At 42.2% G+C, this 26296-nt stretch overlaps 1 protein-coding gene across 1 annotated transcript in view; it reads left to right on the forward strand.

Annotated features, from left to right (window-relative positions):
• LOC126426492 (TSC22 domain family protein 1-like) overlaps nt 1-26296 on the forward strand; it is an 81983-nt gene that overhangs the window by 18022 nt on the left and 37665 nt on the right. The window contains exons 4-9 of the mRNA XM_050088401.1: nt 844-1063; nt 6988-7250; nt 11424-11689; nt 12224-12377; nt 17041-17360; nt 24316-24620. Coding sequence (XP_049944358.1) covers nt 844-1063; nt 6988-7250; nt 11424-11689; nt 12224-12377; nt 17041-17360; nt 24316-24620 — 1528 coding nt within the window. The remainder of the gene's footprint in view (nt 1-843; nt 1064-6987; nt 7251-11423; nt 11690-12223; nt 12378-17040; nt 17361-24315; nt 24621-26296) is intronic.

Genomic DNA, 26296 nt, shown 5'->3' on the forward strand with positions numbered 1-26296 from the left:
CTAATTCTCGTCATTAGCGGTAGGTGTTGCTGTTATGTTTCAATATGAAGGAAACAGCAGAGTCTCATACAGTGCTCTCGAGTACATATGGTAGCAACACTATTAGTGAAAGAACGTGTCGTGAGTGGTTTCAGCGCTACAAGAACGGTGATTTTAATGTTGTAGACTGGCATAGTGGTGGAAGAGAGAAAGTTTTGGAAGATGCAGAATTGGAGAAATTGCCGAGTGAAGACTCACGTCAAACTAGAGAAGAATTGGCACGATTAGTGGGAGTGACACAGTAAGCCATTTCAAAACGTCTCAAGGCTATGGGCACGATTCAGAAAGAAGGTACTTGGGTCCCGTGTGAGTTGAAACCGAGAGACGTCGAACGGCGTTTGTTTTTGTCAACAGTTGCTTCAGAGGTAAAAACAGAAGCGATTTCTGTATCACATTGTGACCGGGTACGAAAAATGGGTTCGTTACGATAACCCTAAACGCAAAAAGTCTTGGGGGGTATCCCGGCCATGCTGCCAAACTGAATGTTCATGCTCTGCATTTGGTGGGATCAGCTCGGCATCGTGTACTGATAGGTGTTAAAACCGAGTCAAACGATGACAGGTGCTTGTTATCGAACGAAATTAATGCATTTGAGCATAGTGTTAAGACAAATGGCCGCAATACAGCGAGAGGCACGCCCAATTTCATTAAAGCCTCAAATGTCAGGGAAAAAATGGTGGAAGCAAAGTTGTACACCTTGTAACAGAGCTGAGGCAGTTACATTTCACTCCACACCATTTATCACACTGTCAATTTAATTGCACTGTGCCAGACTGTGAAGTAATGATGGTTGTCTTCCCTCAGTGTCCGAAGAGCCTCAGGGCTGCCAACCTTCCGCCGCAGCTGCCCCCGTCGCCAGACCCGCCCGCAGTGGTGGCGGACGCCGAGGACTGGCACTACGAGATCCCGGCTCCACCCTCGGCATTCAGGGATTCGGCGAAGACTCCGCCACCGACGCCGTGGTCTTACGAGGAAGGGGAGGTGCGCAGCAAAGCCAACCCTCTGTACGACAGCCGTGAGTTCGGTAAGAAGGAGTTCGTTTTTTCTGACATTCTGTTTCGCAGGTGGTCGTAGGTTTGTTGCCCACACTGTGACTCCACAAGTTGCACGGATCTCAAAAATCGATGCTTGCTGTGATCTGACCATATATTGTATGGATACATTAGGAATAATTCAGTTGTTAGGAAAATGTGCATCTGCATCTTACTCTGCAAGCTTGTGGTATAGGTTGCTTCTGGTGCTACTAACCAATCCTCCCCACCACCACCCGCACCCCCATTCCACCACCCCCACCCCCACCCCCACCCCCATTCCACCACCCCCACCCCCATTCCACCACCCCCACTCCACCACCCCCACCCCCATTCCACCACCCCCACCTCCACCCCCGCCCCCATTCCGCCACCCCCGCCCCCATTCCGCCACCCCCGCCCCCATTCCGCCACCCCCGCCCCCATTCCGCCACCCCCACCTCCATTCCGCCACCCCCGCCTCCATTCCGCCACCCCCGCCTCCATTCCGCCACCCCCGCCTCCATTCCGCCACCCCCGCCTCCATTCCGCCACCCCCGCCTCCATTCCGCCACCCCCACCACTTTCCATCCACGAATGGCATGAAGGGAGGATGATTGTTGGTAAACCACTGTATTGTCTCTGATTTCTAGAACTTTTTCATGGTGGTCCCTTTCCAAGTTATTTGTGGGAATGAAGTGTTTGAAAGTCAAGTTGTGGGTTGTAAGAGAGCTAAAACCTTTACTAATGATCTGTCATTCTGATGCTTTTTGTGATAACATTTACCTTGATTATTTTCTTACATTTCTCTTCTCTTATTGATGCTGTGGACCTGCTATGCAGTGCCATTCGTCGTACCGTGTAACTTTATCTCCCTCTGCAGAGGGTCGAGGGCTGTAAGAGTGTTCACATGTGCAGCGATTAGCTACAAAATTGTGTAACAACCCTTAATAAACTTTTCTGTATTTTACTTCCCGTAAAACAGTTACAGATCACTATCGGACTACTTTTACGTATCCGAGCTTATGACAGAATGTTATCACAGAAGTGAGTGACAAATTACAGAACACTCCGTAGCTTTCGTCGTCAGCCCCTCTCGGTCTGCGCCTTCTGTAACACGTCAGAGTCGTGACGCCAAATTGTAAGTGACCCCTCCATAGCAGGTGGAAGTGCTCAGTCACTGTCACGTTTTGTCGATCGTCTGCACTCACATTTTGGTCCTCACTTCTGTTCGTAGATTAAAAATGATTGTGCACAGGCGGAAATTCTTTCTTTACACTACTTACCTAAATAACTTTCTCATCGATGATCTTTCATCGGTTTAACAGGAAGAAGTGAAATACGTAATAACAACGTGTTACACACATGAAAAAGTAATATGTTGTTCAACTTTTCCCAGAAAGTACCGTCTTGAAATGTCAATAGTGAACCACTGTGATGCACAAGGCCTCTCTTTTAATGTCTGTCACTGGAGTTTGTTGAGCATCTCTGTAACAATCCCACTGACTAAACAATCCTGTAATGAAATGTGCCACATACGCTACTGGCCATTAAAATGGCTACACCAAGGAGGAGTGCAGGTGATAAACGGGTATTCATTGGACAAATATATTATACTAGAACTGACATGTGATTACATTTTCACGCAATTTGGACGCATAGATCCTGAGAAATCGGTACCCAGAACAACCACCTCTGGCCTTGATACGCCTGGGTATTGAGTCAAACGGAGCTTGGATGGCGTGTACAGGTACAGCTGCCCATGTAGCCTCCACACGATACCACAGTTCATCAAGAGTAGTGACTGCCGTATTGTGACGGCCAGTTGCTCTACCACCATTGACCAAACATTTTCAATTGGTGAGAGATCTGGAGATTGTGCTGGCCAGGGCAGCAGTCGAACATTTTCCGTATCCAGAAATGCCCGTACAGGACCTGCAAAATGCGGTCGTGGATTATCCTGCTGAAATGTAGGGTTTCGCAGGGATCGAATGAAGGGTAGAGCCATGGGTCGTAACACATCTGAAATGTAACGTCCACTCTTCAAAGTGCTGTCAATGCGAACAAGAGGTGACAGAGACGTGTAACCAATGGCACACCATGCCATCACGCCGGGTGATATGCCAGTATGGTGTTGATGAATACACGCTTCCAATGTGCATTCACCGTGATGTCGCCAAACACGGATGCGACCATCACGATGCTGTAAACAGAACCTGGATCCGTCTAAAAAAATGACATTTTGCCATTTGTGCACCCAGGTTCGTTGTTGAGTACACCATCGCAGGCACTCCTGTCTGTGATGCAGCGTCAAGGGTAACCGCAGCGATGGTGTCCGAGGTGATAGTCCGTGCTGCTGCAAACATCATCGATCTGCTCTTGCAGATGGTTGTCGTCTTGCAAACGTCCCCATCTGTTGACTCAGGGATCGAGATGTGGCTGCACGATCCGATACAGCCGTGCGGATAAGATGCCTGTCATCTCGAATGCTAGTGATACGAGGCTGTTGGGATCCAGCACGGCATTCCGTATTACCCTCCTGAACCCACCGATTCCGTATTCTGCTAACAGTCATTGGATCTCGACCGAAACAAGCAGCAATGTCGCGATACGATAAACCGCAATCGCGATAGGCTACAATCCGACCTTTATCAAAGTCGGAAACGTGATGGTACGCATTTCTCCTCCTTACACGAGCCTCCATAACATTTCACCAGGCAACATTGGTCAACTGCTGTTAGTGATGAGAAATCAGTTGGAAACTTCGCTCATGTCAGCCCGTTGTAGGTGTCGCCACTGGCGCCAGCCTTGTGTGAATGCTCTGAAAAGCTAATCATTTGCATATCATACCATCTTCTTCCTGTTGGTTAAATATCGCGTCTGTAGCACATCATCTTCGTGGGGTAGCAATTTTAATGGCCAGTAGTGTACATACATACATACATACATACATTAATCCTTGTTCCATAGATCATGAATACAACATTTTGTAATGATGTGGAACGTATCAGTTTAACATCAGTTTTCTTTGCACAAAATAATTAATTTTTTCTTCTTTTCTTTTTTTTTACTTTTTTAATATTTTAATTTTTATATTTTTAATTTTACAGTTATTTTTTTATTTTTACAGTTACTACTTCATATTTAAGAATTCCTCTATTGAGTAGAAGGAGTTGGCATTCAGAAATTCTTTTTAGTTTGCTTTTAAATGTTGGTTGGCTGTCTGTCAGATTTTTAGTACTATTTGCCAAGTGACAAAAGATTTTTGTGGCAGCATGACTCACCCCTTTCTGTGCCAAAGTGAGATTTAACCCAGAATAGTAATGATCATCCTTTCTTTTAGTGTTGTAGGCCTGGGTAATTGGAAGCTCACTATGCAACAGAAGAAAAAAAAACCAGTTGTAACATTACCCTGTTTACCTGCCTCCAGTAGCTGTGCTACAGTCGAATCGGCCTGAAAAATGATTGTCAAAAATGTGCTGTTTCAGATAACGTCTACACCAGGTTTAAAGTCCAAAACATTTTAATTGCACTTTCATATTAAATAATATACAGTTAGTGGACAGATCGAGACTCATTTACTATAATTTATGCCCGTATAAAATGTAAGCCGCATACTACCCTCAATTGACACCCTGTAATGAGGACGATTGTTAGAGTGCAGTAACCTAACAGAGGTGTACTGATTTACAACAGTGAACGTGTGGCAAGTAAATCGTAACGCTTATGCTAATTACACTGTCCTTCCAAGTAGGCAGTCATACCGTAATGTAAACATTGTGCACAGTAAGCATAATTTGCAAATAACACAGTTTACACAGTTTATTATATTAAGTACAAGTTCACAGTACATCATTAAAGACAAGCACCGAATTACTGAAGCATTTCCTGGATGCGAAATTTACATAAAACTCGATACACTGAGTGAGTTGTAATTTGTGTTTTGTAACCTGCTGCAGACGGGCTTAAATAACTCCTGGCAGCCTCTCTTTTACAAGATTACAATAATTAGCGACACATCCAACTATCGTTACTTGCTGTCTTTTTTACAAATTGCACTTAGATTTATGTTTCTGAGCAAATGAAAGTTATTCTAAATGTGAACTTTTAGATACAACAATAATTGCTATTGACTTACGCTGTCTGATTTGCCAATATTTTATTTCAGTAACTAAATGAGTGCAAAAGTTGCTAACGTATTTCTAGCATTAGCTGTATAAATGCTTCAATTATTTATACATATTTTTTATCTACTTTATCTGAAAGTTAGTAATGGGATATGTAACTTCCTGGCAGATTAAAACTGTGTGCCAGACCGAGACTCGAACTCGGGACCTTTGCCTTTCGCAGGCAAGTGCTCTACCATCTGAGCTACCCGAGCACGATTCACACCCCGTCCTTGCAGCTCAGATGGTAGAGCACTTGCTCGTGAAAGGAAAAGATTCAGAGTTAGAGTCTCGGTCTGGCACACAGTTTTAATCTGCCAGGAAGTTTCATATCAGCGCACACTCCGCTGCAGAGTGAAAATCTCATAATGGGATGTGTGTTTACGTTTGAACAAAAGACATCAAAATCTGAAATCGCTGACAGTTATAATCAGCATGGTTTTTAGATAAATTTTCCACATTAATGAATTCTGATTAACTGAGTGAATGTAATGTATAATAAAGTTAAGTTGGCCAAGTCTCGAGTTACTATTAGCTATTACATATTTCTAGATTCCCGGAAAGCACTTGACACGGTGCCCCATGGCGGGCTGTTAATGGAAGTATGAGCATATGGAGTATGTTCACAATTATGGAAGTGGCTCGAAGACTTCCTAAGCTGTAAACCCAGTATGTTGCCCTCGGCGGTGAATGTCCGTCAGAGATGAGGGTACCATCCGGAGTGCCCCAGAAAGTGTAATAGGATCGCTATTATTCTCTGTATACATAAAGAAACTGATGGATGGGATGGGCAGCAATCTTCAGTTGTTTGCTGACGATGCTGTGGTGTACGTAGGTGCTGAAGTTGAGTGGCTGTAGGGAGATGAAAGATGACTTGGAGAAAATTTCTAGCTGGTGTTATGAATAACAGTGATTTTTAAATGTAGAAAAATGTAAGTTGATGTGGATGAACAGGAGAAACAAATTCTTAATGTTGAAATACAGCATTGGTAGTGTCCTGTTAGACACAGTCGTGTCGTTTGACTATCTGGGGGTAACGTTGCGAGGCGATACGAAATGCGACGAGCGCTTGAGGATTGTGGTAGGGTAGACGAATGGTCAATTTTAGTTTATTAGGAGACTTTTGGGAAAGTGTGTTTCATCTGTACAGGAGGCCTCATATGGGGTGCTTGTGCGACCTATTCTTGAGTGCTGCTCGAGTGTTTGGAATCCGCACCAGGACAGATTGAAAGAAGACATAGAAGCAATTCAGAGTTGGGCTGCTATATTTGTTACTGGTAGGTACAGAAAGTATGCAACTGTTACGGAGATGCTTCGGGATCTCAAATGGGAATCCCTGGAAGTGAGAAGACTTTCTTTTCGAGGAGCACTGTTGAGAAAATTTAGAGAGCCTACATCTGAAGCTGACTGCAGAATGATTGTGTCCCGCGATTTGAATTGCATGCAAGGTCCATGAAGGAAGGGCACGAGCACTTTGGACTCGTACGGAGGCGGATACAGTTGTTCTTCCCTCATTCTGTTTGCGAATGGAGCCGGAAAGGGAATTACTATTAGTGGCATGTAGTACCCTGCACCTTGCACGGTAAGTTGGATTGTGGAAAATTTATGTAGATGTAGATTTAGACTTTTGGTACTGTACCCATGTCGCAAAAGTAACATTGTTGAAGACATTTGTGAAAGAAATCATTTTTGTGGGAAGAAAAGCATAACAGCTGGAAAGAATCCACTCGCTACGTCACACAGTTGTGCCGAGATCTCGCATTTGCTCGCAGTGGCGGATTCGTCCGTGGCGAAAGAGAAGTCCGACAGCTCCGGGGAGCCGACTGCGGCCACCGAACTGAGGTATTCCGGCCAGACGACGGACGGCAGTAATGCGCAGGAGCCGGAGGAAGAGGTGGCTGACCGGCAGCGGGCACTGACGGGCACGGAGCGGCAGCTGCAGGGCGTGCTGGACGCTAAGGCGCGCCTACTGCTGCCGCAGCCACAGCCGCAACTCATCCAGGGCCCGGCGGCGGATGCGGACGCGGTTCTCAAGGTGAGTTGGCCCCCCTCCGCTGCGGTGGGCAGCGTCTGATGAGTGTACCCAAACGGAGCCGACTACTTATCGTCGCCGATTAGATTAGTACTTGTTCCATAGATTATGAATACGGCACTTCGTAATGGTGTGGAATGTGTCAGGTTAATAAATGGTGTCTATACAAGATATTACATCAAACAAAATATTACATGAACCTAAAAACAAAGATGATGTAACTTACCAAACGAAAGCGTTGGTATGTTGATAGACACACAAACAAACACAAACACACACACAAAATTCAAGCTTTCGCAGCCCAAAGTTGCTTCATCAGGAAAGAGGGAAGGAGAGGGAAAGACAAAAGGATGTGGGTTTTAAGGGAGAGGGTAAGGAGTCATTCCAATCCCGGGAGCGGAAAGACTTACCTTAGGGGGGAAAAAGGACGGGTATACACTCGCGAGCGCACACACACACACACACACACACACACACACACACACACACACACACACACACACATATCCATCCACACATACACAGACACAAGCCGACATATTTGTCTTTGAATATGTCTGCTTGTGTCTGTGTATGTGTGGATGGATATGTGTGTGTGTGCGAGTGTATACCCGTCCTTTTTTCCCCCTAAGGTAAGTCTTTCCGCTCCCGGGATTGGAATGACTCCTTACCCTCTCCCTTAAAACCCACATCCTTTCGTCTTTCCCTCTCCTTCACTCTTTCCTGATGAGGCAACAGTTTGTTGCGAAAGCTTGAATTTTGTGTGTATGTTTGTGTTTGTTTGTGTGTCTATCGACGTGCCAGCGCTTTCGTTTGGTAAGTCACATCATCTTTGTTTTTAGATATATTTTTTCCCATGTGGAATGTTTCCTTCTAAAAACAAAGATGATGTGACTTACCATACGTAAGTGCTGGCAGGGTCGATATATACACAAACAAACACATACATACACACAAAATTCAAGCTTTCGCAACCAATGGTTGGTTCGTCGGGAAAGAGGGAAGGAGAGGGAAAAATGAAAGGATGTGGGTTTTAAGGGAGAGGGTAAGGAGTCATTCCAATCCCGGGAGCAGAAAGACTTACCTTAGGGGGGAAAAAAGGATAGGTATACACTCGCACGCACACACATATCCATCCGCACATACACAGACACAAGCAGACATTTGTAAAGGCAATGATGATAAGACTTACCAAACGAAAGTGCTGGCAGGTCGATAGACACACAAACATGTGTGTATGTTTGTGTTTGTTTGTGTGTCTATCAACCTGCCAGCACTTTCGTTTGGTAAGTCACATCATCTTTGTTTTTAGATATATGTTTCCCACGTGGAATGTTTCCCTCTATTATATATATATATGGGGGTTGGGGAAATTACCCACTTACTATGTCCAAAAAATTCATCTAATGAGTAGAAGGGTTTGCCATTAAGAAATTCTTTTAATTTCATTTTAAATGCTATATAGTTATCTGTCAGACTTTTGATGTTATTAGGTAAGTGACCAAAGACTGTTGTGGCAGCATAATTTACCCCCTTCTTAGCCAATGTTAGATTTAACCTTGAGTAGTGAAGATCATCCTTTCTCCTAGTGTTGTAGCCATGTACACTGCTATTACTTTTGAATTCGTTCGGTTTGTTAATAACAAATTTCATAAGTGAATATATATATTGTGAGGCTCTTTAAATAAGGGTCTGCAGGATGATCTTGGATGAGCTCCAGCAATTATCGTGATTACACACTTTTGTGCAATGAACACTCTTTTACTCAATGATGAGTTGCCCCAGAATACAATGCCAAACGAAAGCAGAGAATGAAAATAGAATGCTGAAGATTAGATGGGTAGATCACATAACTAATGAGGAGGTATTGAATAGAACTGGGGAGAAGAGGAGTTTATGGCACAACTTGACGAGAAGAAGGGATCGGTTGGTAGGACATGTTCTGAGGCATCAAGGGATCACCAATTTAGTATTGGAGGGCAGCGTGGACGGTAAAAATCATAGAGGGAGACCAAGAGATGAATATACTAAGCAGATTCAGAAGGATGTAGGTTGCAGTAGATACTGGGCAGTCTCAGGACTGAAGACCACAACAGCAGCAGCTAATTTACTCAGATGTATATCGCCAAAATTTGCAATGACCCTAATAGCATAAGTAGCTGAACTCAAACGTTTCAGCACATCCTAGTGTGTTTTTTCCAGTTCAACCCCTCATCAATGCAACACCTAGAAATTTTGAATAATCTACCTTAGCTACCGATTTCTGATCGAAGTCTATATTTATTAATGGTGTCATTCCATTTACTGTGTGGAACTGTATATACTGTGTATTGTCAAAGTTTAATAAGAGCCCATTTGCAGAGAACCACTTAATGATTTTCTGAAAAACATCGTTTACAATTTTACCAGTTAATTCTTGTCTGTCGGGTATGATAGCTATACTTGTATCATCGGCAAAAAGTAGCTGCTTTGCATCTTCGTGAATATAGAGTGGCAAGTCATTAATATATATTAAGAACAGCAGAGGACCCAAGACCGAACCTTGCGGCACCCCATTCTAGATTGTTCCCCAGTTTGAGAAATCACCAGTTTTTTGGATATTATGTGAACTGCTTATTTCAACTTTCTGCACTCTTTACTCAGAGCATTTAATATTTCATTAGTGAAAGTATATATTGCATTTTCTGTTGAAAAACCCTTCTGGAAACCTAACTGACATTTTGCTAAAACTTAATTTTTACAAAGGTGTGAAGCTACTCTACAGTACATTACTTTTTCAAGAATTTTGGATAAGGCAGTCAGAAGAGAGATTGGGCGGTAGTTGTTGACATCAGACGTATCCCCTTTTTTATGCAGTGGTTTAACAATGGCATACTTCAGTCTGTCTGAGAAAATACCCTGCTTCAGAGAGCTGTTGTGTCTTCCGTTTGATCGAAGGTGTGTCATTGTAAAAGCAAACAATGTTTGTTCCTTCAGGTGCCTTGTTCAAGAAAATGAAAGAAAATACATTTTAGAACTATCTGTACCTGGCCACACTTTTCTGAGAGTCAATCTGCTTAAATGGAAAAGAAAGAAAAGAGAAATCATACGTTTCTAATACGCATTGGTATTGGAGATACGTCCTAATCTCCTCTCCCCTCTCTCTGTCCATCTCGTCCACAGCTCGTGGTCTAGTGGCTAGCATTGCTGCCCCTGGATCACGGGGTCCCAGGTTCAATTCCCGTCTGAGTTGGGGATTTTCTCTGCTCGGGGACTGGATGTTTGTGTTGTTTTCATCATTATCTTTCATGACAGTGGCTAGATTAAATGGTGAAAAAAATTGGACGGTGTAAAAATTGAGACTATATACGGACACTGATGACCCCGCAGTTGAGTGACCCTTAAACCAATCGTCATCATCATCATCATCATCATCATCATCATCATCTTCATATGTCCATCTCCTCCTTCCTGTTCATTTGTCCATTTTGTCCCATCTCTCTGTCCATCTCCCCTCCCACCCTCTCTCTGAGCTGGTGCCCTGTTTATTGTTATTGCAAATTCAGATTCTGTAGTAGTATTCTAATCATAAGCGAATAAGCCATAAATACAACTTTCCCGTTTGCTAACAGTGTCTCAAGACTTTATGTTTTATATACATAATTATATATTAAGAAGTATAGTGTCTGTATGTGTCTAAACATTTATTACAGTGGCGTGTAAAAATTTGAAGAAAATTAGAAAGGTACATTTTGAGATTTTTGGTAACAGTGATGTACCTGATATATTTAGTACCTGAAAACGTGCCCACATTTTCATTATTGTAACGTTTCCCCTATCATTATGTGCATATTACATATGTACCAGATGGCATTCCAGTCGGTATATAAAAAAACACGTAATTGAATGCAGTGTTGTCAGAATTTTGAAGCAATCTCTGAAGAACGTTTTTATATTTGTGATTTTGTAGAAAGGGACACCTATGCTTGTACTTGCATAGAAACAGTAACTGTTCCTAATTGCAGTTCTCTGAAAGTTTTTGACTCAATGCGTCAAAATTTTGCCACGGTGTTGCATTGGAATACGCGTGTGTTTTTTACATACTCGTTTACGAGCTCACGTGGAAAAGTACGAAGTGTGGAAAATGCAGTCTGCACTCGTAGGGTGGAGTTATTCCCGGGACACCTCAATTCGCAGGACACTGACGACGGACCTGCGGAGGACGGCACGTCGGACGTGCCGGACGTCGGGGAAGACTCGTCCGTGTCGCAGGAGAACCACAGCCACAGCCTGCTGAACCACCACCACGCGGGGCACCTGCACCGGCACCGGCACACTGCCGACGAGCACCACCACGACCACCGTCACCATCTCCACCACGACGACCACCACCACCACGACCCGCACTCTGCCAATGTGGGGATGCCGGCGTACCTCACGGAGACCATCGACACTCTGGAAGGGTGAGTCCCGCAAACTCTCGAGGCGGCATTACGGGGCAGGTGGTTTTATAATGTAAGAAAAGCCAGTCGAGATAACTGTGAAATTGTGAGACAGAATTGCCTGTTGGAGGCAAAACGTGTAGCACTGTGACAGGATTCTGGGTGACAAAATTGTGAAAACAGTCTAGGTATGGTATTCAAACAGTGGAAAATCCAAGGTGGAATGTAACAATATCGTGAGAAGGAAAGTTGCTACTCACCATATAGTGGGGATGCTGAGTCGCTGATAGGCCAACTTTACTTCTCATAATATTGCTAGGGGTGATATTGTAAGACATAATAAGATATCTAGTCTGCTCACCCTACGAGTCTTCGGTCTAGAATTAAACGCATTGATTTTACACTTCGATCGTCTTTTTTTTTTTTTTTGTGCCATTAGATTAAAATTAAATTCCTGTGTTTGTATCTCTAAAATTAATTTTCTCAGGACCCCCTCTTACTTCATTAGCTGACGAATTATTCTTGCTGAAAAGAGTGTTTTTGGCTCTTTTTCAGGTTTGAGGACCTGATTGCTGTCGGCTCTGGTTCGAGGCCACCAGAGGAACGTCAGAATGTGGAGGGCGGCAGCAACGGTGCTGCGGAATTGGAGGTAGTGAGAAGGAACTCTTCTGGTGTAGAGCGACCTGTGGTTGTTGCCGAAGTTGTCAAGGTAAGTGGGTAATAAATGTTACCAGGAAACAGTGGCCCGCTGGCTGGCAGTTACCCAGCAGTTATAATAGCAGAGAAGGAATTAGACGGGGAGAGAGAGAGAGAGAGAGAGAGAGAGAGAGAGAGAGAGAGAGAGTGAGAGAGAGAGTGAGTGAGTGAAACTGAAGAAAATTAACCTCCATAATAGCTCAATGTATCGGTCTGTGCATTAGTTGATCGTCAGATATCGAGGGTGATCCTACGTAGAGGAAATGTGGAGACTTTTGTTACTTGCCTCATTTTTCATTGTTACTAACTTACCCAAATAAAATTTCTCTGAATTCAATGAACTACAGAATACATAAACAGGTGTATAAAGCATTGAAAAAATGAAAACACTTGAAGGTAAAAATTGAAGAGCCTGTACCCAAAGCAGTTCAGCTCCAGAAATGAACATTATCAGGAAGCACAAATTTTAAATAATCTGCTTGCTTGATTTTCACTCCCAAAGCCTGTTTCTTTAGCGTATGGCTGCATATTTACATTCTAATAAGTGACTTAGGAGAGAAAAAAATGTGCTTCTTAGGATGTGATGGATAATGAATTTTGGAGTTTGTAGTTAAGCCACTTAAGAACAGAACCACAGTATTTGTATGTATGTTGCCATTAAAACCAAATGTAACAATTATGAACGTCATGTAAAATAATAGTAGTAGTAGTAGTAGTAGTAATATTATAATAATAATAATAATAATAATTATTATTATTATTATTATTATTTCCCTATATTTTGGAAGAAAAACTCAGTATTTTAAGCAGAAGGCTCAAAAAGGAAGTGGTAAAAACGAAAGTAAATTAAATTGTCATTTACTGAGAATAGTGTTCATGTGGACTGAAAATACCTTACTGAACAGGGTCGCTCAGTGGGTAGCACACTGGACTTGCATTTGGAAGGATGATGGTTCAAACCCACATCCAGCCGTCCAGATTTGGGTTTTCTCCACGATTTCCCTAAATTGATTCAGGCAAATGCTGGGATGTTTGCTTTGAAAGGGCACAGCCTATTTTCTACCTTGTGCTCTTTCTCTAATGACATTGTTGTGGGTGGGACATTAAATATTAATCTCCCCCACCCATCCACCCTCCCTCCCTAAAAACACTTGTCCTAAAATGGCTAAACATATTGTCATCTGTTAATAACTAATTTACTTAGCAGATGATTTGCATCTCTGCTCTTCCAAAGAAACTAAGTATGTTGCAAGAGGGAGAACAACAGATTTTTACATTGGCATCCCCCCCCCCCCCTCCCCAGACCCCCACTGCTCTAGTGTGCATATAAACAACCTATGTGGAAGTATTCAAAATTACAACTTGACTGGTGGAAATATTTTATAAACAATTTAAGGGTTATGGGGAGGAATTCTGCTGCTGTTTAGAATTTGATGTAGATTTATGTGGAATGTTTATCTTGGTTTAAAATTATGTAGTCATAACTTTACAGTAACAGAGAGAATTAGTGATAAAAGGAGAAGAGTGAGGTTCTGTTGCACGTTTAAGTTTAACAAAAGGTTCTATACGTAGGGCAACCACGACTGAACATTTCCATTTTCACAAAATGAAGAAAACCGCAACCTTTCTTGAGCTAGTAATGTTTTATTGTTTACAGCCAGTTTCAGAATAATATAATCCCAACTTCTGGCAGACATTTAGCTATGTAAACAGTTGAGGTGTGTTCAAAAAGTAAGTTGACTTTTTATTTTTATAAAAAAAAATTATTTATTTATCAATACTCATGTTGTCCCCTTCAAAGTAATCCCCCTCAGATACAATACACTTGCACCAATGCTTCTTTCAATCCTCGAAGCACTTCTCATAAGCACTTTCTGGTGCAGCCTTGATTACTTCCAGTGATGCGGCTTTTATATCCTCAGTCATTGAAAATCTTCGTTCTTTCATAGGTCTCTTCAGTTTTGGGACCAGGAAAAAGTCGCAGCGGGCCACATTCGGTGAATATGGTGGCTGAGGCATGATTGTCATGTTGTTTCTGGCAAAAAAATCTCTTGCAAGCAACGATGAACGAGCAGATGCACTGTCGTGATGCAAAAGCCACGAATTGTTATTCCCTGTTTTTTTCATATTGCTTCTCACAAACAGTGCATAATGTCAAGGTAATACTCCTTATTGACCGTACGACCTTGAGGCAAAAATTCATGGTGCACTATGCCACGGTAATTGAAGCATACAGTGAGCAAAACTTTGACATTTGACTGAACTTATCGTGCTTTTCTCGGTTTTGGCTGTCCGGAATGCTTCCATTGGGACGACTGGGTTTGACATCATAACTGTAAACCCATGTTTCGTAGCCAGTTATGACCCTTTCGAGCAAATCGGGTTTGTCATTGACGTCATTCGAGAGCTCCTGACTGATGCTCGTATGACGGTTCTTCTGATCAAAATTGAGACGTTTCGGAACAAACTTTGCTGACCCGTGCCTCGTGCCCAAAACATCTGATAAAATTGCGTGACACGAGCCGACCGATATGCCAACATTACCAGCAACTTCTCTTACAGTAGTTTGACAAATTGCCAAAACAATTTTCTTCACAGCTTTGTCGTTATTACCTGTTGTTGATGTGCTGGGGCGTCCAGACTGAGGTTCGTCATTGGCATCTTTTCAGCCATCTTGGAGGAGCTTGTACCACTTGTAAACATTTACTTTTTTTTTTTTTTTTGCTTAGAACAGACTCACCGTATGCCACTGTCAACATTTCAAATGTTTTAGAGTCCTTGATTTCAATTTTCCACACACAATTTGATGCAAATTCTTTGCTTGATTTTTTAAATTTTTTTTATTTATAATAATCGAAAATCACCGAGCACACTAAAACATGTCTAACCTTTGTATCTGTCAATAACAAATGAAGTATGCTATACGTTTGAGCCTGTGAACATACGTTCAGGATGTGTACCAACATAACAAAAAAAAAGATTAATAATCAAATGTATGTTGCCTGCACAATTTGAAAAGCCGGCTTACTTTCTGAACAGCCATTGTATGTTCAGTTGCGGATAAGCAGTCATTCAAAAATGGAAAAATTAATGGCCGACTGATGACTGGGCGTTACTCGCAAAAAGTGTAAACAAACTAAGGTTGTCTTCTCTGTATGTTGTATGTGGAACAAACGTTCCATGACCCGCTTTATAAAATAGGAAACCTAAGAAGTTAGCAAAAAAAAAAAAAAAAAACTAATAAGTATTAAAAAGAGGAAAATGACCTCACAATATGAGAGACACACTAGGATCCAGACATGAACCACCATCTTGCTTGTCAGGCTGCACTGATGGGGAAAAACGGAAGCAGCTGAAGACGTGTGACACGTGATGCGAAGAAAGCTGTTGCATGCCTGATGTAAACAATAAAATATTATTGGTTCAACAGCTGTTTTGGATTTCTTCATTTTAAGGAAATTTAATTTTAAATTGTATGTTACGAACAAAGAAAAATTCAAATATTTTTGGAGAATGAAGAAGAAGAAGAAGAAGAAGAAGAAACAAAAATGAAGATCCATTGTGGCAGATCGGAGGAGTCTGGCCGCAGGTACGTTAGTCTACGGGCGTATCCTGAGGGAGTATCTCGAGGTACACTTTTCGACGGCACTGGGAAAATGTCATTGGAATTGCTAGCCGAGGAGGTTAATTCATTTAGAGATCTGTGAAATATCTCTAAGATTACAAATGCAAAAGTAAAGTACGACATACGAGAATTTAAAATCAACGTGTAGAAAATGGCTGCTATACTATAATGACTAATTTGATTTAGAGGGAATTGTTTCCATAGAACTGTTAATTATTTACATTTGTATAGTTTTGTATAAGTTGGCTGTACAATGCTTTATTTAAGACCGTCTCGTGGGGACACATGAGCATGCATGCATTGTGCTTCCTCTAACAGGAATGTTCCTCAAAAGTTTGAAACATAACTGTTGAAAATCCCCCATTTTTATTTAGAGTTGATAATGACAAGTTATTCCTTTTGGATGTGTATTGCCTTGAAGTTATTGTAGAATGTTGATAGTGTCATGCTTAAGGGGTAAGAATAAGAGAGGTAGTTAACCGTAAGTGTAAGCTATGATGTGTTAAAATCAATATTAGAATACTGACTACAGCGTTCTAACACTTATAAGAGGTTCAGGTGATCACTAAAAGAACGCTTAAGGTATGCTAATATATAATTTTATAATGAATAACCTAACGATAAGAACTGCTGGCTAGAATGATGTAAATGAATATTGAGAAGACTATCTAGAATGACATAAATGGGGACTTAGAAGACAGAAATAAGATAATGGCAGGCAACTGGTAGGTTTAATTTTTTTGTTTCCGAAGTACAAGTAAGAATGTCTCAAGTAAAAGGTAAGAATATGTGTTGGAGTGCCAGTTAGATATTGATATTAAAACACGATTGAAGCTGAAAAGTGAGCTGTCAATCAAACACGTGGCAGTGATCATTTCTCTTTCTTTTGTGTTCATAATACGGACCTGGATACTGTGCAAACTTTCTGGTAGGAGAATGATGTCACGAGTAGATATTAACTGGCATTTTTCTGGAAATTTTGTGTCCGTGCTAAAAGTGTCACTCCAGTCTCGACGTACTCGCGAAATAACATTTTGACGTTCATTTTCAGAGTTCCGAAGGCGGCGCCACTCCGGAAACGAGTCCGGTCGGTGCGGAAGTCGTGAAAGTAGCGAGGAGGAGCTCCGCTTCCAGCTACGGGACGTCGACCGAGTCGGAGAAGGGCTCCGAGAGTTCGAGCGACCTGTCCGTCGAATCGGGAGAAGTTCCTTCTCGGAGGAGACCTTCCGGGGAGCTCGGCGTCGGCGACGGGAAGGCGTCGAAGGACGAGGGTACCCGGGCAGAGTCGGACCGGCAGCAGAGGGCGCAGAGGCGGAGGACGGTGGAGGTCGCGGGGCCGCTGGTCAACTTCACCATCACCACCTACCAGAGGTGAGGGTCGCGGCACGTAAAATGACCTTCCCTGTTCAAAAGTGTTCGGTCGGCCACCAGCGTTTCACCTTTTCGTACTCTCCCGTGGAGTGTCGTTTGCTGCTTTAAAGGTTTACATCGTGCATTTGAGGATTGTCAGTGGAACTGGTCCGACTGGGTGTAGGTACGCTATACTGCAATTAAAATTAGTTTGCAATTGGCATTGGTGGGCAGCAGAGTTGCCAGCTCAAACACAGTGTGCCGCGTGCTCGTGCGGTCAATAGCTGCGCACTCAATGAAAAAGAAACAGGTCGTCTACTTACTGGCTGAGCAAACGTGCTGTTAGGTTGTGGAGAGGGCAGCGGTGGGGGCCAGTGCTGCCGTAGTGACGGCGGTGGACAAATGAGCCACAGTCGTATGTTACAGGTGAATAATAGCAATAAGACGAGCATTCGGTTGCACACGTGTCGAGTGGCAGAGGAAATTGTAAGAGGTGAAAAAAACTGAATTTTTGATAACACACTATACCACTAATGGAAACGAGCCAGTTACGAGTAACGCAGTTTCACTAGTGTTGTCAAAATTTAATGAAATAATAAGGTGTTCTGTGTTATTTTCTGCTACACAGTAATTTTTTCGTGGTTTTGTTATTAGTACCTTCGTGTGTCTTACAACATAGTACCGATCTGAAGACGAACTTCGTTTGTAGTGTTGTTTATCAGTCTTTCTACTTTTACAAGAACTAAATTTGTAGATTCTCAGGTTTTTACATACATAGATGTGTGATTAAAAATAACAATGCAGCTTATTACATTGATAAAAGTGCTGTAATAAAATAAGAGCTATAAATTTTATGACCAAATTATGACGAGAGAGTATTTTTCTTAGAGGAAAACTATACCGGTGAGATGGCTGCATTTCCTTTACAGTAACGTGAGACATTAAGTCCCCGGAACAAAAACTTCACAATACCTACGATCACTAAAGGCGAGCTACAACTTGAGGCTGTAAGTTGCAAAAGAATTGAAGCCTTTAACAAAATAGTTTGCTTAGGATTGTTTGATCAGTATTGCGAATCGGACACTTTATTTTCAATATTTCTGTGCAGAAACAGAAAAATTTACCAAAGACTAACTTCAGCAGCATGTATACTTTGGCCCTTTTAGAGTGCTCCGAAGCAAAAATCGGTGTGCATTTGGTGCTCCTTCCCCTCCACTACCAGTCTCGCGGCCTGCCCGCCTGTTCCCATTCCGAAGAGTGTAGGCGGTATCAATTGGCGGGGCTCTGCCGCTCACGTTCGCAGAGTGGGGAATGCGGTGAGCACGTAGAGCCCGAGAAATAGCTGACATCCGGGCCCTACCACTGTGCCCAGTGACACGCCAATTTTAAGGTAACTGTAATTGGAATATATACTCTGTTTTCTGTAAGTGTGATCAGGATGGCAATTATTTTGAAAACCTGGAATCCTCAGGTAATTAGATTTTACCTGGAAAAATCCCAGAAATCTCGGGGAATTTTGGGAATTTCATAAAATAAAATCTCGTAGAATTCCATACTTTTAGCGTAGGAGTGGTGTTTAATTTTATGCACTTTTTATAAAGTCACAAATTTTAAAATACTTAGTACTTCAGAGTGGGTTAATTACAGGGTGGGTGGGAAGTAACTAGATATTATCGGATGGGTGTTAAGTTTCTAATATTGGTGGAATAATATTGGAACAGAACATTAAATAGGATAGTGAGTTTTCATGCCTCGTAGGCACTGCACAAGATCGTGTAGTTACGGTGGAGAAGATGCATTCTCGTCCAAAAGTGACTGTGTCCTGTAGAATAATGGCTACAGATATAATTGGCCCATATCTCCTGCATGACAGAGTAAACAGGCAATGATATCTTCAGATGCTTCAGAATTACATTTGGCCCACAGTATCTGAATGGGAAAACAGCAACTACATTATCTTCGTACAAGATGGCACACCACCTTACTTTGGGAATGTTGTGCGGAATTGGTTGGATGAGAAGTTTTCAGGATGTTGGCTGGGAAATTGTGGACCTTGTGAATGACCTGTAAGAAGTCAAAATCTGAAGACCTGTGGCTTTCTTTTATGGGGCTATGCAAAAGAGGTGGTGTACAAAATAAAACGTCACACATTGAACAAATTGGAATCACAGATTTGGGAAGTTCTTATGAACATCCCACACAACTTCCTCCAGAAAGGTGTGGATACCATTCCGGTTCTTTTGAGGAGATGGGTTAACACTACAGGTGGCTAAATGAAAATTTAATGGAGTTTAAACATATGCAGTTATACTCAGATGACAGTGTACATAATGCATTAATTTCAAATAAAGATAAAAGGTTATATGTCAATTTCAGAACCTAGTTATTTTCTGCCCGCACTGTATACAAATATTGTGTCATATATGTTATCAATGGTAGAAAATTGTGATTAGTCTAGCTCGGCTCTGAGGGAAGGAAAGCCATTATTGTGGTACGATATGACCCTTCCCCCAGCCCCTCGCTCACCATTAGTTTAAGAGCTTTTTGACACCATCTTCATCCTCGTACCTTGAATCCCCAGGAAATTATTATTATTATTGATCTCTTCCCCCTCCCCTCCCCCAACTTCGAATAGCCATCCTGGCGACAGAGAAGTAAACGTTGTGCTGTATGTACCTTCACGTTTGCTGCCACTTCATAGGAATATCTGTCCCGAGACATAAATGACAGTTCCATATGCTTATTATGGTACATTTAGCTTATGCTGCAGCCTCCTTACCAGCTGACGCATTTAGCCAGCAACTGCACTCGAGCTGACCTCGTCACCGTCGGTATTTGTTCTGAGCGAGAACTGAGATATAGGTGGGACAACGGTCAGCAGAAAAACCTGTCTAAAGTGCACACTTAGGTTGCAGCGAGAAAAGGCATCATGAGATCGTGTGATATTCACATGATAATAAATAGGGACCTGAAAAATTCACCTTTTAAAGTAAATGGGGAAACAGGTGTGAATTATGCCTCAAAATGCAAAAACGGGAAATTACTTAATAGGTCATATTTCATCGAGAGCTGTAGCCAGATGAACTATTTTATCGGATATAGTTTGAAAAAGCTTTATGTCCTGCATATAAATATCTAAAATGTAACCAGTTTTCAATTACTGGTATTGTACGTATGGCATACTGAAATCCTTGGATCAAGGCAGTCAGGTGGATGGAGTACGTCTTGATTTCCAAAAAGCATTTGAGTCAGTACCCCGTATACGCTTACTGTCAAAAGTTTGATCGTAAGAGGGTATCGAGTGAAATTTGTAACTCGATTGAGGACACAGCGTGTTATCTTGGGGAGAGAGAGAGAGAGAGAGAGAGAGAGAGAGAGAGAGAGAGAGAGAGAGAGTCATTATGAGATGTTGTAGTAACTTTGGGTGTGCCCCAGTGTGCTGGGACCCTTGTTGTTCACAGAATGTTTGCAGATGATGCAGTTGTTGCTAATGAAGTATTGTCTGAAATAAGCTGTATAAATATTCAGTCGGATCTTGATAAGGTTTCAAAGTGGTGCAGAGATTGGCAACTTGCTTTAAATGTTCAGAATGTGTCCTATGACTATATCATCAGTGAGTCACTGCTGGAATCAGTTGACTCATACAAATATGTGGCTATAACATTGTGTGTATATGAAATGGAATGATCACATAGGCTCAGTCATGGGTAAAGCAGGTGATAGACTTTGGTTTGGCGGTAGAGTATTCGGTAAGTGCAATCAGTCTACAAAGGAGATTGCTTACAAGTCACTCGTGTGACTGGTTCTAGAATTTTGCTCAAGTGTGAGACCTGTTCCAAATAGGACATTGAATGTATACAGAGAAGGGCAGCACGAATGGTCACAGGTTTGTTTGATCCACGGGAGAGCATTGCAGAGATACTGAAGGAACTGAACTGAAAGTCTCTTGAAGATAGACATAAAGTAACCAGAGAAAGGATACTAATGAATTTCCCAGAACGGGCTTTAAATGTTGACTCGAGGAATATATTGCAATCCCCTACGTATCGCTCACATAGGGATTGTGAGAATAAGATTAGAATAATTACTGGAGGCACAGAGGCATTCGATCGATCATTCTCCCCGCTCTCCATAAGTGAATAGAACATGAAGAATCCCTAATAAGTGGTACAATGGTACATACGCTCTGCCGTGTACATCATTATGGTTTGCAGAGTATAGATGGAGATGTACATCATCTGGTGAAGACCAATTTGGGAAGATGATATTCATAAGAACCTGTTTGGAACATAAAAATTTATGTGTGTGGTAACATATCAATGTGCTCAGTGATCTGCTGTCGTGCCGATTGTGGATGGAACGAATGGTCTGATCGAGACACACTCTGCATAATGCGACCTAGTACTCAGCAGTGGAACCTAGCGCTTTATAACAAAGAAATAGGTACGTTTCATAGCTAAAGCTCAAAGGATTATATCATGTGCACATTTTTAACGTAGCAAATTAGGTGGTGAAAGTTTTGAACTTTGGTTGCAACAAGTATCGCTAGAGGTTGGGTGAGAACTACGTCCTTAACAATACTGAAATGTTCAAATGTGTGTGAAATCTTATGGGACTTAACTGCTGTCATCAGTCCCTAAGCGTACACACTACTTAACCTAAATTATCCTAAGGACAAACACACACACCCATATATGACGGTAGTATCTGTTTCCGAAAGAACAGTTACCGTCGATGACTACGCAGCTTTACTAGAATGAAATGATGATTAGATGGACACCCTAGCTGCAAACAGGCGTTGATATACTTCATTGATGACATGTCAAAAATGTTTGCCCCGACCGGGATTCGAACCCGGGATCTCCTGCTTACGTGGCAGACACACTATCCATCTGAGCCACTGATGGCACACAGAATAGTGAGCCTGCAGGGACTTATCCCTTGCACGCTCCCCGTGAGACCCACATTTCCCGACGTGTCCACACCACTACATTCGTAGTGCGCCTAATAGATGTTTGCCCATTATACTCTTTACAACATGTCTCCAATGAAGTATATCGACGCCTGTTTGCAGCTAGGGTGTCCATCTAATTATCATTACACACACACCCACGCCCGAGGGAGGACTCGAACCTCCGCCACGACCATCCGCACAGTCCACGACTGCAGTGCCTTAGACCACACGGCTAATTCTGTGCGGCGTTAACAATACTGTGATAACTTTGGCAGGTAATTGCGTGGTAACTGTCTCTTAATGTGTTGTGTTGTGCATTGCTTGTTGTTTTCTTTTCTAATTTGAAAGAAGTGCAACCGATTCTGGTCTGTCACAGATTTGGAGTACCTACCTTACAGCACCAGAAGAGATCGCCCTGCGGCGGCGTGCCAGTTCTGCAGTAGGCCGCTGCTCTGTGAGGGGGAGAGGTGGGACTCTGTTCCCCGTACCACTCCTGTACCCCCGGCATTCAAAATTCTAGTTTGTTTACGCTTGCGACCATCTGCCAGTGTAACCTAAAGAGCTTGCACTCTGCAGTATAGCAGTTGGAAAACAAAATCTGTAATGTTTTTTGACTGCTGAAATTCTTCCCAGAACGTCAAAATATAGTTACCATACATACGGTTCTACTTCAGCAGTCTTGTCAGTTCTATCTGTGTATTGTCGAGTGTGGGTCCCACAGCTATGAATGCATTCAGTTCACCAGTGGGAAAATGCTGTCACTTCTACACAGAAACTCGTTTTTGAAAGCTTAAATACAGCCAAGTGAAGACAAAAAACAACATTTTGGAAGAAAAAGGTATTGGAGTTTTTGCAAAAGCAGACATTCCAGTCAAAAAGTTCCCATTCAGCACTTTTTCTAACTGTCAGTTTCAAAGAGCTAAGGCTATGTTTGTCTTCACTCGTGTAGTGTGGCAACATTTTAAATTAGTGCATCTAATCACTTTTAAATTAGTGCATCTAATCACTTGAGAGAGAGTGAGATATGCAAATTTTGCCAAAAATAGATACGAATTTTGCCAAAAGTAGATGCTACATTTTCCGATACTTAGTAATAAATCGAAACTGATGTTGATACCCTATGCATGATGGGAGGCTGGATGTAGAACTGTTGTTTGCCAGTTCTTGCAATTTGTGCAGTAATGAGAAAAATGTATAGAAAAATTGCCTCTTTATTTCAATCAGTCCAGCTTTCCTTGTCCTGTATGTAGTTGTGCTTGTAAATACTCTGGCAACTTTCTAGATGTGTAATTTTAATAGACGTACAGAAAAAAAGTTGTTGTTGGGATAATGTACAGTTCTTGACATAAATATGTAATGAAAGAGTTTTGTTACTTACGTAAAGGTCATTGTCTTTTTCTTCTTTAACTGAATTCAGTTTCCCTCTAATATGTGGATGCAGCTCACTGATCTCAAAGGTTTTACTACACTCTTCAGTACACAATTCACTTCCATGTTTCACTTTGTAGCTGCTATTTAGATGAGACGTATTGTCTATCTTAAGAAAATTGGACTAATACTCAGGAAGACGTATTACTCAAGGGCTACAGCCCAGATAAAAATTACCAATCGTGTGACTTTGCGTTAGCTACTGACTAGTGAAAACTAATAATGTGCATTTTGTTCCAAATATTAGAATAAAAAAGTAAGTTAACAACAACTGTGAAGCTTCAGACCTGAGGCAGTGTGGTGTAGCTACAATTTTGGAAAATGCTATTAATACAGACAAAATTATTTCTGCAAAGCTGACAGTATCTTAACTTGTTTCGCACAAAAACTGGAGAAGAGAGTTTTATAACTGAACCACTCAAATAAAATATCAGTAAATTATTATAAGTGGATTTTCAGTTCCTGGAGATTCCCAGAGCTTTTTTAACATCCAGCCACTTGCAAGGAAAGGTAGGATTTTTTGAGTGACTGTTTGAGGTAGGTTAAAAGCTGTAGAAACCGACCGATATTCATGTCGGGCATTTCCATTTTCAGAGAGATCGACCCGGACAAGATATTCGCAGAAGCGGAGGATGCGGCAGACAGCCGCGTGTCCGCGGTAACGGCGCTGTCGTCGGTCGCGGGCGCCGGTGGCGAGAGGCGGCCCTCGCAGGTGTCGAGGTCGAACTCTGTCGGCGGCTCCGGCTCCGCCTGCAGCTCCTCTGCCGGATCTTCTCGGCGAGGCAGCCACGCAGAGCAGCAGCGCGGCGGGTCTCTTGCTCCGGGGGTGAAGCGGTCTGTCTCGAATGTGTACGCCGCGCTGCAGGACGTAGCTGCGCGGGAAGAAGCACGCGCCAGAGGTACGGCACTCTCGCACCTACCCGGGTTCCCGAGATCCTCGATACGTACCAGAGGATCCCAGATTTTCCGCACCTGCCGGGATGCCGGTGTTCTCCGTTCCTAGGAAGATGTAGAGCTGCCGCACATCTGTACGGGTTCCCAAATTCTCCATATCTACCCAGTTTCCCAGATTCTCCTTGCCTTCGCCTGGGTTTCCAGATTCTGCACTCCTACCCAGCACCAGTACTGTGCCCCACATAATTATGACACATCTTCTACACTAGTATCTAGGATTGTGTTTACAACGCATTCTCTTTACCATCCCTCGGACTGATTTTTGACGATGACTCATTTTGTAATCTGTGCCCGACTATTCTGTATCTCTAGAGATTGGCCATCTCCAATTTTCTTTATAGATGCAGCATTTGAAGATCAGTGAAGGACATCTGTTTCTTTAGGAGTATTGACAATAGATTGCTACTTACGACATAGCGGAGATGTTGAGTCGCAGTTAGGCATGATGAAAAGACAGGTAAACAAGTTAGCTGAAACAATGCCCCTCGAGTAGACGACATTTCCTCAGAATTACTGATATCTGTAAGAGAGTCAGCTATGACAGAACTTTTCTACCTGGTGTCCAATGTGAAATGGGGGAAGTACCCTCAGACTTGGAGAAGAATACAATAATTCCAGTTTGAAAAGAAGCACGTGCTAACGGGTGTGAATATTATTGAGCTATCACTTTGTCATGCTTTCAAAATACTGGCATTAATTATTTACAGAACAAAAAAAAAAAATCTGGTGGAAGCAGACCTTGGGGAAGTTTGGTTTGGGTTGCGGAGCAATTTTGAAACATACAAGACTATACTGACCCTACGAATAATCTTAGAAGATATGGTAAAGAACGGCATACTTATGTTTATAGCTATTATAGACTTAGAGAAAGCTTTTGAGAAGTTTGACTGGAATAAATTCTGAAGGTAGCAGGGGTAAAATACAGGGAATGAAACGTTAGATACCAATTGTACAAAAAGCAGACAGCACTTATAAGAATTGAAGGGCACTTTAGCCTGTTTCCTATGTTGTTTAATCTGTACGTTGAGGCAGGCTGTAAAGGAAACCAATGAAAACTTTGGAGAAGGAGTTAAAAGTTCAGGGAGGAGGAATAAGAACTTTGAGATTTGCTAGTGATGATGTAATTCTGTCAGAGACAGCAAATAACTTGGAAGAACAGTTGAATGCAATTGCCAGTATCTAGGAGGATATAGTAGGAGCACTAAAGAAAGTGAAACAAGGGTAATCGAAAGTAGTCAGATTAAATCGTGGGATGGAAAACAAGCATTCTGAACAAGAGGAATTTGTTAATGTGAAATGTAAGTTGAAATGCAAGAGTGCCCATATGATAGTTTGTAGAAGTTGGGGGCAACAAACCAGGGAGGGGGGGGGGGGGGGTGAATTATTTTTAATATTTTGATATACAAATGGTGACTTGTAAACTGTCATGAAAAAGTTCCAGTTCCAAACCTGTTAAAAACCTACGTAATAATGACTTTTCAATGATTTTCTTGAAGGAAAAACACTTGATTACATAATGTTTTTTCGCTTTCCCTGAGAGCTGGAGGAAGGGAGGGGGCACGGCCCCCTTGCCCCCTGGTATGCCATAGTTGAAGCTTTAGGAAGCCTGTCCTGAAGGCAT

The sequence above is a fragment of the Schistocerca serialis genome, chromosome 11 (genome assembly GCF_023864345.2).
Source record: "Schistocerca serialis cubense isolate TAMUIC-IGC-003099 chromosome 11, iqSchSeri2.2, whole genome shotgun sequence".
Lineage (NCBI taxonomy): Eukaryota > Metazoa > Arthropoda > Insecta > Orthoptera > Acrididae > Schistocerca > Schistocerca serialis.